Genomic DNA, 14,756 nt, shown 5'->3' with positions numbered 1-14,756 from the left:
ATACAGCATAACAAATCCCAGTGGCTCATACTTCCATGCTGGATTGGTAAGCTACTGCAATTATTCTTCCTACCATTCATATTTGCACTTTTAAAGTTCAGAATTGTCCAAAATTTAGCTATCTATGTATTTGCATTTTTCCAGTAATATAATAATAAATGTAGACTAAAGTAAGAAAAAGACAGACTACTTTGCTTTATTTGAATGGCTTTTCTTTCTTTTGTCCTTTCAGCAAAATATTTCTGCTCCTCAGATCCAGAATTCAGAAAATATTATGCCCCTAAAACATTTGGGCAAAAACTTGAATATGCAGTTTTGGAAAAAATGCCTGTTAAAAATATTGCCAGCAGCTGCCTTGATTATCATTGTAATTTTTTTGGTTATGTACTATATTTTATGTAAGTGCATGCTTTTCAATGAAAAACTGAATTGCTTTTCTTATGGATATTAGAATTTTAATAATGCATAACATTCCGACCCTTACAACAATGTCAGAATATTTGTTTTTGCAAGCATCAGAAGCAACATTGTTAACATTTCTCTTATTAGAGAAATCCAGCAGAATTAACGCCACTTTCCTTTAATAGTTCCATCTTAATAACTCCCTATTTTTACATTATTGGGGAGGTAACAGAATGGCAAGCAGAATAAACAGTCTAAGCAATTAAATATGTTGATTATTTGTTATGAATTTCCTGCAACTTTTTCTAATCTTTCCAATAGAAACAAAACTAAATATATTTAGAAAGCCCACTTTAACACGGTGAATTTAAGAAAACCCTTTTATCACAATACTTAATTGCTGCAAAATATTATCCGTATTTTAATCTCAAGTACATTTACTGACAATGTTCCTCATTCGCTGTTTTGAACATTTTGATTGTTTACCAATATGGGATCCTATACTTTCAGCTCCAGCATTCTCTTACTTCTACATTGGTGGAAATGTGGAAATTTCTAACCTGACTTATACAAATGACCTCATGAACCCCAAATCTCATGCATTTATATTGCAAGCTGAAGCACTACAGAATTATGTAAGTTTGGTTATGGAAGATATAAAATAATTTTATTTTGTTTTGCAGTTCATTTAATAGCTCTAGTTTTACTGCATTTATAATTTTTAAAAAGATATTTAAAAGTGAATGTTAATATACATGATAAATCTAAAGCATAAGAATACTAGTTTGTTGGAAATTGAAGGCTATTTTTATATAACTTTTTCAGTGTACCATTAAGTATAGAAGAAAGACTTCTCCAGGCTGCAAATTTTGGGCAAAAAGTGGTCCATTAGTTCTATTTTTATTAGTGAGCAAGGATATCACTTTGATGAGCCTGACATGGCAACATATTTCTAACCGTTACAAGGCTGGTATTATACAATATAAGATTATTTTTTTTAATTCTTACAACCTGACACTTTTTCCACAACACTTTCTATTATTTGCTATCATAGAATACTTCTGGTGAAATGGACTATAATCTATGTAATTTTAGATAGGTTTAATATATGTTGTTGTAATTACCATAACAGGTTAATGCAGACAATATTCTACAAAGTAACTTCACTCTAATGACAAAACTCTTTGCATATATTATTAAAATAAGCACAATTGTAGCTCCTTCTTTATATCAAAACTTTTATTTATATTGTGTACCTATTTGTGGAGTTTTGTATTTTAATTTTTACAATAAACACACACAAACACACACACACACACATTTTAATTTCTTCTTCAGTATAATAATACTGGCTTTCTTGCTCTTTCTCTCAATTTAATTTTATTAGTGAGATCAAAATACTTTTCTGGCCCTTTGTTAACAGAAAAAGGTTTGAAAGAACAAAGCACCTTTCTGTTAGTTTGTATTTCCCAGATGAATTAGTTGCGAGTTTCAAAGCTGTTTTGTACATGGATAACACAGGATCCCTTTGAAAGAATCAGTAGCCGAAATTTATTCAGATTGTTTTATTTAGTCATGTCTACTTGGCAAAGAAACAGTCTTATGTCACCTTATAAAAGATATCACTTTAATAGAAATTTATGTCGAATCATCTGTGATTCTGTGTCTAGTCCACTATGCTTGGCGGCTGCAGGCTGGAAATAAACAAAAAAATGATGCAATTATACAGGACATAATACATTTTCCACTTTATATTTAGCTTTCTAATTGTTTAACTATCAGTTTGCAGAAATATACGGGTCTTCTACTATAGGCAATTATTACTTGAAATCTGTTATTGCTGCATTCAGGTAAGTCATTCTTATACTATGTAACTTTCATAAATAAAATATTGTCAACCATGTCTGCTTATTTTCTACTCATGTTCTCAGGGATCATGTTCAATAGAGTAGATACTATCAGAAAGGGAGTTAATTCTGTTCAGACTTTGACAAAATTTATGATTAGTAGGATATTTTTAAATATGCAAACTTTTAAGATTAAGTAAATGCTACATTGATTAAAAATGATAAATATAAAATATTGCAAAGAATCCAGATTAAATGCTGAAGTTTTTGGGATACAAGCATTATTGTAAGGATTTGAAGCTCTGAATGTCTCTCAACATCTCCTTGCTTATTTTACCAAATATGATTATTTTAATGACTGGTTACTTAGTGACTATTTGAAGTTATGAAGAACCTCCCAATGTGCGTACAACCCAGTTTAAGAGTTGTGACAATGGCAACAACCTGCAGTCACGTAACTGCAATTTACAATGTTTTTTGCTGGTTTCTGACCCTTTGGGCTGGTCTGTGGGAAAAGTTGCTCATGTGAATGAATGAACTTATTTTATGATCACTGCCTTCACTGTGTGACTGCAGTGTTTGCTTAATGACTACTGCAATAAAGGGTTATAAAATCGGGTTGGTCATATGAGTGCCTTGACTTATAATCATCATGATGTTTGATGAAAATTCCATATTCCATTATGGTAATAAGTCAGTGACAACCTGCATGCTTATATAACTATATTTCTTTCTCCTGATTATGTCTACTTGTTGATATGCTCCTCTGTTAGGCCATTTAGAAGCCAGTTGCAGTCCTCTGACCCGTACCAAAAGGCAAAGATTTATGCTGAAATAAAATCTAATTGTATACCGGAAACAAAGTTTATTTTGTTATCTCCCTCCAGTGATGGAAAAAGTGGTGCTCGAGCCTATTACTGGAGCACATTTTGGGGCCCCCAAAATATTGTTCTTCCTATCAAAAACCTATCCTCAGCATATCAGAAGCAAATCAGTTTTAAAAAAATACCTGCAATAGCTAATAACACTGCTGAAACATTTCCATTAGAAGAAGACTTTGATATAATTACCATGGAGCTTTTTGGTAAGGTGAAGTTTTATATATTTTTTAATTTTTTAATAAATTCAGAAATGTACAGGCCTGCATATATATATATATCAATATTACTTATGACAGCATTTATCTTCTTTTCTTCCAGAATCTGATTCTATGGCCTGTGACACAATGCTGAAATCAGGTAAGGGCTATTCTACCCTGACCCATTGTGTAGCCTGAAAAAAGAAGGAAAGTAGTTTTTACCCTTGTCTTGAGCTGAATTTGAAGGGTAGGGAACTACTTAGTCCAAGAATTATTGCAAAGAATACAAACTGCTTAATAATAATTTTCATTTGAAAGTGCTTGAATAAGACACACTTTCTGATTTAAGTTTAGTTTAGTTTAGTTTAGTTTAGTTAGTTTAAGTACCACCCAACTCCAAAGAATCTGGATGGTTCACTTTAATATCAATAAAATGCAACATGAAAAACCAGAAACAAAATAAAGAAGAACAAAAATAAAAATTAAATCAAAATCAAGAACAAAATGGCAGTTTGTTCCAATAGCGGCTTCATGACACACTTCCTGGGTCTTGAAAGATGACACTAATAGAAGGAATCCAGACCAAGTTAATCTCAGCAGCTGTGTAGATACATGCTCTCTCCTACTTTAAGTAGGCCACACTAGGAATTAGTCATGCATGCTAATCTTGCTTTTATTATAAGACTAGCTGTACCCGGCCACGCGTTGCTGTGGCTCTGTCTGGTTAAATGGAAAAGAAAGAAAAGAGAAAGCGCACGTTTGTAATATGTTTAATTTCACAATGCTAGCGTGTGTTGCTTTTACGTCTAACAGATGGCGCTGTTTTTCAAAAAAGCATGTTTTTATCTGTCACAGGTGTGACATCTATATAATAGTAGGTATATAAAAACACGCACGTATTCGAATGCAACGTTGCATCAAAATTTCAAAGCAATCGGTGAAGAACTTTCGGAGATTTAAGATTTTGAACAAACGAACATTTACATTTTTATTTATATAGATTACAGTAACTGAATCTTGCAATTCTGAATGTGCTTCCCCCTCTTTCCCTTTCCCTTCATAAAAACTATGGAGGTTCTTGTCTGAGATGTTTATTTGGATTAATCCTAACCTGGACTCAGATTTCTTTTTATTTGACTGTTGTGTTGGTTGTGGATCTTCCTCTTGATCTTCAAGGATATTCTTCCTGTTGATTATATCCTGTTCAACATCTACATGAAACTGTTGGGAGAGGTCATCTATTAGGTTGGGATCTTGTATTATCAATATGCAGCAGACTCCCAGCTGTACATCTTGACCTTAAATTGAATGATGCTTTCAACATACTGTCCATTATCTGAACGCTGTACAACTCTGGATAGTGAAGAACAGGCTCAAGCTCACCTTTGACAAAATCAAATGGCTGTGAATATAAGACCACCTGGGCATAGCGATATTCCATTTTTAAACTTGAATGGGGTTGCACTTCTCTATTCAAGCATGCAACCTGGGAGTTGTCTTGCATTTCCAGTTCCAGACCAGGTAGCAGCTGTAGTTAAGAGGGCCTTTGCACAGCTTCCTCTGGTCCATTAGTTGTACCTGTTACTTGATGGGGAGACTCTCCATGCCTCTATGCACCCCAAAAGCCTTAATAATATAGGGCCAGGTCATTTGAGGAACCCATATTTTATATGATTTCTGCCTATTGGCATTATTGGTCCATTTTTAGTTTTGTTGATCAACCAATGCCATCTATTGAGATCCAAGAAGTGTGTCTTCTCTTTCATAGCACCTACCCTCTGGCATGATATCCCCCTAGAGATCCAGCCCCCCATCCTGGCCTCTTAAAAACTTGGCTGTCCTCCTAAATCTTTGGTAGGTGGTTGGAACTCTCTTATGACATAGGGTTTGTCCAATATACATTACCTTTTTTCTTGTTATTTTAAATCTGTTTAAAGCTTAAGCTGCTCAGCATCATTCTGGAATCATGCCACTTCGAAATTAATTATAGACAGACATATAGAAATATATGGCACGCTTAGGAAAGATGGGTTTTTGACTGGCTCTTTAGCTATTGGAGAGAGGGAATATGATGTTCAGTATTGCTTACTCATTTACTTCAAAACTGTGAAACTTCAGTTGTGCTGTGTTTGATGGCATTTCTGCTCCTTCTGCTGAAAGGAAAACTTGACTTTTACTCCAGTTTATCTGATGGCGCCTCTGAAAAGTGAGGTCACCAACTGTAGATTGGTTCCCAAAGCCCATATCCTGTTATTTTCATATATGCCATCTGAAGAGAACAAAGAGTGGAGCTTTGTTCTCTGCTTCAACCCCCTACCCCCTCCCAGCAATGATAAGAACCAGAATCTCACTTGAGAATTGCTGCCATGCCTCAAAGCATGTTGCTGAAAGATTATGGCATAATATAACAAATCTCTTCTGAGCTGTTTTGTTCATCTAGGATTCCATAATTAATTAGGTGTTACACGAGAAGAGGTATTACTTAATACTACCAGCTACATACATCATGACTTTTGCTGTTTGAATGATTTTTTTTAAAAAAAACTAGATTGATTGTTCTAACAAGTTTTACTGATAGGATGCAGTTTTGAGTTAATTTAATTTAATGAATTCCATTTATCAGAGGTAGCCTTAGAGAAGTCAGTCTTGATTCTTCATTCATAAAGATTGTAGGATTGACCTTACCCCATTTTTTAAAGAGCAAAGGATATTAAATTTAAAGGATCATTTATCAACAACAAAAGATTTACTAATAGCAGTTAATTTAAAATTAAAATTAAAAAGCTTTAAACCTCCCAAGCACACGTATAATAGTTAGTGTCCATAGAATTTGCTTCTCAACAACAAGATTGCTATTTGGACTTTGTAGAACAAAAAGATTAATTCAAGTAGTGTCTACTTAACAAGATGAGTTTCACTTAGAGACACCATTGACTGATAAGTTTAGAATGGGTTTGCATTGTACAGGCTTGAATTTCTCGTCTCCCAGTCATAAATCAGATACATGGAAAAGATATCTTTTCACAGCTTTTATGTCTCAGTTTTCTCCCCAAAGGGACAACTTTATAGGATGAAAACATAGTACTGTCTCACAGCATACTCAAGCTTGTCTGATGAGATAGACAAAGTTGCCCTTTTTAAATGTAAATGCCTGTTCTCTGGGATCTGCACCATGGAATTGGGATTAATTTCTCTTTCAGTTTATCATTCTTCCTGGTTTTCAGCCACTGATTTGTTTTTGTTTTGTCTACCAGCAGCCTTTGACCTTTATGCAAAGCCTGGTAATAATAGGACATTAACTCTGTTGAATCCCAAGAAATCTTTTTATCAATGGAGGCTACGTGTTCCACCCAAGTATGTTGTGAGATTGGTAGTTGTAACTTCATATGATGTGGTTCCTGGGAGTTGTGCAACGCACAGGCTATCTGCGTATGATTTTCTTCTTCCTTTGCAGAACAAGATCATTACCAGGTAGGGAATTCATTAAAAGGCTTTTGTGAATAGGCACAATAAAAAGACAAATCCTATGCTTGTGTAATGTGCAGTTCGGTGACAGAATGCTGGTGGACAGAGAGTCAGACTCTGACAGTGCTAGTTCAGGGATCTTGGTACTCTTAATTAGTGGCCCTCAACCTTTTGGGCACAAGGGACCGGTTCCATAGAGAGAGGTTTTTCCACAAACCAGAGGGGGTGTGATTTTATGTGCTGCCTGCATCCTGTGGATGGGGCTTTACTTGTTTGGCCGGACCGGTTTCTGGCATGCCATGGACCAGTGCCAGTCCATGGACCAGGAATTGGGGACCCCTGTCTTAGATAGCAAAAGATTTCTCCCTAATTTCTAGAAGAAGCACTCAACTTACTATTACACAAACTACAGTTGCATGTACCCTTTGATTTGTTTGTGGAAGAAAAGTAATGAATTAATAAGAATTTAGTCAGCTAAATAGAAACTGTAGAAACTGATATTCAATATACATAGAAGGTGCCTGATTATGACAAACGGCTATACATTTTAGAGGTATATCATTGTACAAAATGTTTTTTTTTATTCCCACAAATATGTAAAGAATTATATTTTATACAGTGGCTTACTATGTATTATTGACTATTAGGATGACAATTAAACCGACACAAGTTATTACTATGTCCAATATGTATTTCAGGTGGTGTGGAATGTCAGGAGCCTGGAAGCCTCCAGTTATACGTTTAACTTCATCCAGTAATGTAATGTTGGTCACTTTTTCACTGGATCGACGACAAAAGAGTAATATATTGAAAGCATATTTCCAAGCTGTTCCTAAAATTGGTATGTAGTTACCAGAACTTCTATTAGTTCTCTAATGTTTACTAACTATTATTGATCTTCCACTCAAAATTATGAACTATTATATGGGAAAATTATTGTTTGCTTGGTTTTGAATGTGACATTTTGACATGTTAGTACATTGCCACTACTCCTAGTTGATTAGATATGAAAACCACTATAATGGATTGTAGTCTATAGATTAGTGATACTAGATTGTGTGACATTAAACTTTGGTGAAATGTGTGGAGTACTGAGCCAAATATGACAAAGCTGATTGGTAATGTCCTTAACATTGGCATATGGCACAGATAATTAAGATTTTTAACCTAGTCTACAATTTCTCTAGCTTACTAAAAAGAATTTTATGAAGACTTCAAGTGACTAACATTGTGATGGTTGCAGTAGGCAGTCTCTATGGGCCTACCTGTTGATGGCCATGAAATATGGAAGATTGCAAGGGGAGAAAATGATATAGAATATGCATTATTTACTTAACTGAATGAAAAAGAAATTTATTTCTGTGAAACAAAAAAAGGAATATAATAGAGTTCATGATTATGTGCAGGGAAGTGTAAATGTAGATTTAATTATGAATTAAAGGACATCAGTTGTTTGCCAGGAAATAAAAATTGGTGCTATATATAGGCATTGCAATAAGCATGAAAGTAGGAATTCATAATTAAATAATAGTTGCATGTTACATTCTATTGAATGGTTATAATTGAACAACCAGATATGAGTTTTGGAAAACATTGGATAACATTCTGAATTAATATGATCCAGGGGAAATTATTCTAGTTGATAATATTGGGTGAGAATTAGATGAAAAGAGAACATTAAAAATCATGGGATCATTTGGAGACCCAAAAATGAATGAAAAAAATAACTGGTGAGTATCTGCTTAGAAAAAAAATCTTTATCTGTATCATTAAATCATAATTTAATAAAATGCCTATTCACGCATACATGCATATTCATGGTAAAGGAATGGGCATAAATTTAAAATTATGAGCAATCTAATTGTTCATAATCAAAAACTGAGGAAAAACAGGGAAGGCTACATGGGTTTTGATAGGCAGTGTATGTAGAACACACCATTTTTTGACAGCACCAAGAGTATTATCACAGGAGGAAAAAGATCATGGAAGAAAAAGGAAGGAAATGAAGATAATCTGCACTATGGGAACTATAGGAAAAGAATACAAATCTTTCTGAAAAAGTATTGCACAATGGATTAATACACAACACAATTCATGGGAAATGAATGAAGTGAAAAATGACCTGGAATATAGTGAAAAGGATTGTATGGCATGATGTCACAGGAATGTCTGGAACTGGGGAGTATGAAAAAAACATAAAGGAGGATACATAGTGGATGATAAAGTGAAAGAAGCTGTGGATGATAGAAAAAAAATGTATATAAGGGAATAATCACTTTAAAAATGAAGATGATAGAAAAGGATGTAGCCAAAAAGCAAATTGTTATATTTAAAAAAGACAGAGAAAATGTGAAGCAATTTTGATACGAGTTAGGTGATTAAAATAAAAGTGATAAAATTTGGGGGAGGGGTGAAATTAAACCTAAGTGAGAGAATTCTAGAATGAGTGTTCTTTTTAATTCTTTTGCCCTACAACGTCTGATACCTTTTCTCTGCCTTGTGTACTATTACAGATAAAAGGAACTCTAATGTTGAAAGAGGGATCTCATCTGCACACTTGGAGGAATGTGCATAAACTGTTGTATTGCTTTTTTCCTTTAGTTTGTGGTGGCTGGTATGTTTCCTGGAATGGGAGTGTAATTTCACCTTATTATCCTAGTTACTATCCACCAAATATTGACTGCCACTGGATTATCAGGGTATGTACTCTTATAGCCAGCAAGGGCCGTAAGTGGGCACCAGGGAATGGAGGGAGGTTGATGGGGGCCACAGATGTGAGGGGGTACTGTGGGCCACCATACAATACAGTGTGTGTGTGTGTGTGTGTGTGTGTGTGTGTGTGTGTAGGGGTGCTACAGAATATGAGATCCCTGTAGTGAGGGTCCTTGTGAGAAAAAGCAGTGGGAGTGACTTACAGGGACAATTTCTGACATTTCCTGCTGGCTTCCTCATTGACTTCGTTTGTGAGAATCAGGCAGGGAAGGTTGCATGTGGCAATCATATGACTGCAGGATGATAACACAAATCTTGTGGCCAACCTTGTGGACCAGTTGTAAGTCTCCCTTATTTGAACACTGGCTGAACAAATGGTCACAACTTGAGGATTACCTGCAGCTGATTATAAGGCAATACCATCCCAAGAAAGAAATAAAGACAAAAATATATGGGTATGCACACCATGATAATTAAACAACAACTAACCATATTATGGCTTAGTGCTATATATGAATCAACTTTTTGCATAAACCTCTGTTCAATTTATTGCACACTGATACAAACTGCATAATATCTGACATGGACTGATGCATAGCTCAGATGAATATCACTGTATAGCAGGGGTCTTCAAACCCGGCCCTTTTATGACATGTGGACTTCAACTCCCAGAATTCCTCAACCAGGCATGCTGTCTGAGGAATTCTGGGAGTTGAAGTCCACAAGTCATAAAAGGGCCGAGTTTGAAGACCCCGGCTCTATAGTATTTGTATTCTTGTTAAGTGCAAGGAAATCTACTTTAAAATGGTAATTGCTTTTTGCAACAAATTTTGAGAAAGACTCTCATCTCATGAATGATTGTGTCTTTTGATGAATACTGTACAGTGTCTGGAATACATGAGTGAATGGATGAGTAGAAATTACAAATCTATGCTGACCAAAAGAAACATCAGGCTTCAGTGTTGTATCCAGTAACCAAGTAGTAAGTCCCACTGATGTCAATGGGGTTCTTAGTAAACTAGCATAGCATTTGTTCCTCTGCAGTATAGAAATGATATATAATGATTATATAAACCTTATAACAAATGTAGTTTTCAAATTGTTGTTTTTAAAATTCTTATTTTCTTTTTTTAAAAAAAAAAAAACATCTTAGGCCCCACTCCCTGGATATAGATTGATGTTAAAAATTATTGTAATACAAATTCAGGAACAATCTCCTGGATCCAAGAGATGTGATAAAGATTGGCTGGCAATTGATGGAGTAAGGTAAGCTACAGCCCTCTTGTGAAGCCCACATTTCATACATTGCTTTTATGCTTTTCATTAAGTATTTAAAAATAAAACAGAAATAATTGACAACTTTTCAAATTATCCTATTGTGTGGAACCCACAGAATAATAAAGGATATAAACAAACCTAAAAACAAAATAAAACAAGAAAAATTACTTTTCTGAATTAAGCTACATTTACACTGTTAATTCTATGACATTATTAAAAAATAGTCATTCAGTTTTTGTTTTACTTAACTAAATAAAATTATCAGATAATGGAAAGGTGTACTCAGTAATGCAAGGATGTTCTCTACTCCTGCTTTGTTGAGAAGCTGCTCAATGGGTAACTCCTGCTAGTAACAGATTGTGTGGCTCGACTAGGAAAAAAAAACTTTGCTGAGCAATTTCTATTCATTCAGTGCTTTTCTTTCTACATATCTTAATATAGATAAATATAAAATATAAGGTATACAGTAAGATAGATAGATACAACAGGACAGGACAAGATAGGATGAGTTAAGAAAGATAATGTAAGGTAAGGTAAGATCAGATCAGATAAGGCACACACACTGATGAACAGGCTGTCTAAATGCCAAAACAGAGGCCCAATGTATGTGTGTGTGTGTGTGTGTGTGTGTGTGTGCGTGCGTGTGTGTATTTTGACAATAATATACACACACACACTCTGATGGACAGTCTATCTCTTAGGGTAGTCCCAAAAGACAAGTCCCTGCCATGCCACCACAAAAACTGGCCAGGAATTTTTTGGCAGATCCCAGCCTCTGCCATGTCAACACAATAGTCACCACCAAAGCAGTATGCATTGAGCAAGGTTTGAGTAGTTGGTGAGGCATCCTTGAGCTGAGGTTAGGGAAATATCCTGCTGTTTAGTACCCTGAACTGGGAGATGTCAAAATGGCAAGTAATAACACATGAAGAGTAAATATAATAATTTAAGCTGTTAAAATGATATATCTACAATTTTACTTCATATGGATCCTTTTCAGATATTGCAAAGCTATTGCGGAAGAAAACAGGGTTAAGGAATATGGCTATTCCATTTCAATTAGCTTCCATTCCGATGAATTGGTTACACACAGAGGTTTTTATATAGAATTTAGAGCTTTCAGCCATATAGATCGTAAGTGTTGCTTGCCTCTTATTAACAAAAGTCTGCAACTTTGTGAAATTGTTTAAAGGCTCATTATGTTTAATTTGTGTATTAACTTATATTAATTTGCATTAGCTTATATTTAATAAGCTTAAAGACTCATATTGTTACTTCTCTTATGAACACTGCACATGGAATTCTATGCATTCTATTTGATACATAAAAGATAAAAGAACTTTGAAAAGACAATTAAGAAGCTTCCTTTCATATTCAAAACTTCCTTTCTTATTTGGAAAATTTAGAAGCCATTTCAAAAAATTAAAAAAACATAGATAGATTAAAAAATATAATATTCCGCACAGCAAGCATCATACCCTGATTAGACTGGTCTGTTATACAATATTTTTTCACAACTGCAACTGTCTCAAACATTATGTTCTTTTAGCTTGTCCAAGGCAGTTTAAATGTTCTGACCGATCATGCGTTCCTTTAAATAGTAAATGTGATGGGTGGAATGACTGCACAGATGGAAGTGATGAAATGGATTGTGGTAAGTTGCTTATAAGCTAAATTTAACATTTTAAATATTGCTTGGTATTTGCTAAGTTAGATGATCATTAGATTCCTATGGTAAATCTCTAATTTTTATTTATACAAATAAAAAATGATAATTTTTGGTTTTGTCAAATATTGCCCAACCATATGGATCTACCTAGCTACCCTTGATAACAGAAGTTAATCAGAGTTGTTTCTGGCTAATATTTGGATGGAAGACATCAAAAATGTCTATGGAGATTCTCAGTTATCCAGGTCGTGGTTGTCCCAGAAGACCTTTTTCAAAATGCAACTGGACTTTCTTTGTTTTTCCTTGAAGACATTTTGCTTCTCATCCAAGAAATGAAGAAGCTTTTTGGATGAGAAGCAAAATGGCTTCAATGAAAAACAAAGCAAGTCCAGTTGCATTTTGAAAAAGCACCTTTGGGACAATACATCAGAAGTACAAAGTGTTGGCTAAGCTGGATTGTTCAAACAAACAAATTCCCTGATGAAGTGATGGGAAACCACTTTCAAACTGTTATCAAGAAAAACAACCTAAAATTCATTAGAAGTCAAGCTCAGCTTGGAAACTCTACTATTACTTTCATTGATCAATGTTAAACATTCTTTATATAAGTGAGCTTTGCTTTGTATAAAATTTTTTGCAGAAAGCAAGGAAAATCAGTGCTACTTAAAGTAAAAATTCTTAACTAAATATTTTATGAAGGTGGTGCCTTTATTAAGGACCCTATGTTGGCATTTTTGTCAGAATAAAATGACTTCCCTTGTTACTTCTAATCTGTTGTATAAACAACTCTGATGCTCCAAAGGCTTGTTAAAGTATACAGAACACCTAGGCACCTTTTCGCTTTGTACAAGCTGACTTCCACTAATTACTTTTTCCTACATTCAGGGAATTGAATTCCATGACTGGGCAAATCAGCCTACCCAACTCTAGCAGAATTCTAAGATGATTCCAGAGGCCATTACCTGAGGTTATGATAATAAGGAGTTCACACATTACATAAAAGCCAAAAGTGCACATACAGTTGAATGTAATGTGTAAATACCTTCCAAAACAGAACCTTGTTTTTTTAATTGCCTTTTTGATTTATTGTGAATTATAAATCCATTAAATCTGAGTCTAGGTTTTGTCTTATTGTGAATTTACTCTTTTATGCCATTTTTTTCTGGGGTCTGGCATAAACAATATAGATAGCCCTTGCCAAATGATACAACTGGGATTGGTAACTCTGTCACTAAGTGGTTGTTTAGTGAGATATCACGTAACCAGGACTTGTGTTCTTACTGCTGACTTTTCCACTGACTCTCCTTGTTGGAAGCTGTCGTGAAACATGCAAATGACACTCGCTTGACTCCACAATGATGCAACAGTCATAAATGCCAATTGGTTGTGAAACATCTGAATCTTGACCAGGTGATTGTAGGGATGCTGTGATGGTTGTAAATGCAAGGATTGGTCATAAAGCTTCATTTTTTGGCACCACCCTAACTTTGAATGGTCACTAAAAAGGCAGTATCTGTAATAAAAATAAACCTAGAATTTGCCTGAATGAGCTATGACTATTCAACTTCTTCCTACCTTTAATCACACACTTTGATGCAACAAATTTAATAGTATGAAAATACTGTTTAACCAAAATAGATTGGTGTTGTGTGAATATGCTTTCTGTAAAAAAATGCTACAGTTGAATGCTATAGTGTGACTGTATTAAGACTTCTTTAGGTTGCAATACAGCACAGTTAAATTGTAGTACTGTGAAGTGTAAACCTCATTCCCAATCTTGCAAAGAAGATAACAGCTGTAAGAATGCAGGCCAGGAGAGGGAGGAAGACAGATTGAAGGTAGAAATTAAAAATGTAATGCATAGCCTATATGAAAAAAATTGAATATGTTCAAAAGGTTCACTTAAATCTTCCTGAGCATTATTTGTGGTCTGTTAGGTCATATATAGTGATAATTTCAGAAACATTCAAAATGTGTCTCTTTTCTTTAAATTTCCAATACCTGATACAGGTAGTCTTTGACTTACAACAGTTCATCTAGTGACCTTTCAAAGTTACAACAGCACTGAAAAAAGTAACTTATGATCATTTTTCACACTTACGACTGTTGCGGCATCCACATGATCGCATGATCAAAATTCAGATGCTTAGCAACTGACTTACATTTATGATGGTTGCAGTGTCCCGGAGTGACGTCATTGGCTTTTATGATCTTCTGACAAGCAAAGTCAACGGGGAAGCCAGATTCACTTAACAACCATGTTACTAACTCAACAACTGCAGTGATACACTTAATGACTATAGCA

The 14,756-nt window shown here is 34.7% G+C and overlaps 1 protein-coding gene across 1 annotated transcript in view; it reads left to right on the top strand.

Moving 5' to 3' along the window:
• The first annotated feature begins 848 nt into the window (after nt 1–848).
• The window catches only part of LOC107290134 (suppressor of tumorigenicity 14 protein homolog), an 18,599-nt gene continuing 4,691 nt past the window's right edge, over nt 849–14,756 (top strand). Inside the window, exons 1-9 of the mRNA XM_015818991.1 lie at nt 849–1,037; nt 2,185–2,252; nt 2,441–2,457; nt 6,558–6,798; nt 7,491–7,633; nt 9,394–9,491; nt 10,658–10,770; nt 11,783–11,916; nt 12,332–12,436. Coding sequence (XP_015674477.1) covers nt 849–1,037; nt 2,185–2,252; nt 2,441–2,457; nt 6,558–6,798; nt 7,491–7,633; nt 9,394–9,491; nt 10,658–10,770; nt 11,783–11,916; nt 12,332–12,436 — 1,108 coding nt within the window. The remainder of the gene's footprint in view (nt 1,038–2,184; nt 2,253–2,440; nt 2,458–6,557; nt 6,799–7,490; nt 7,634–9,393; nt 9,492–10,657; nt 10,771–11,782; nt 11,917–12,331; nt 12,437–14,756) is intronic.

Source organism: Protobothrops mucrosquamatus, unplaced genomic scaffold, assembly GCF_001527695.2.
Source record: "Protobothrops mucrosquamatus isolate PMUCROS unplaced genomic scaffold, P.Mucros_1.0 scaffold837, whole genome shotgun sequence".
NCBI classification, from domain to species: Eukaryota; Metazoa; Chordata; class Lepidosauria; order Squamata; family Viperidae; genus Protobothrops; species Protobothrops mucrosquamatus.
This window is presented reverse-complemented; position numbering and strand designations above follow the sequence as displayed.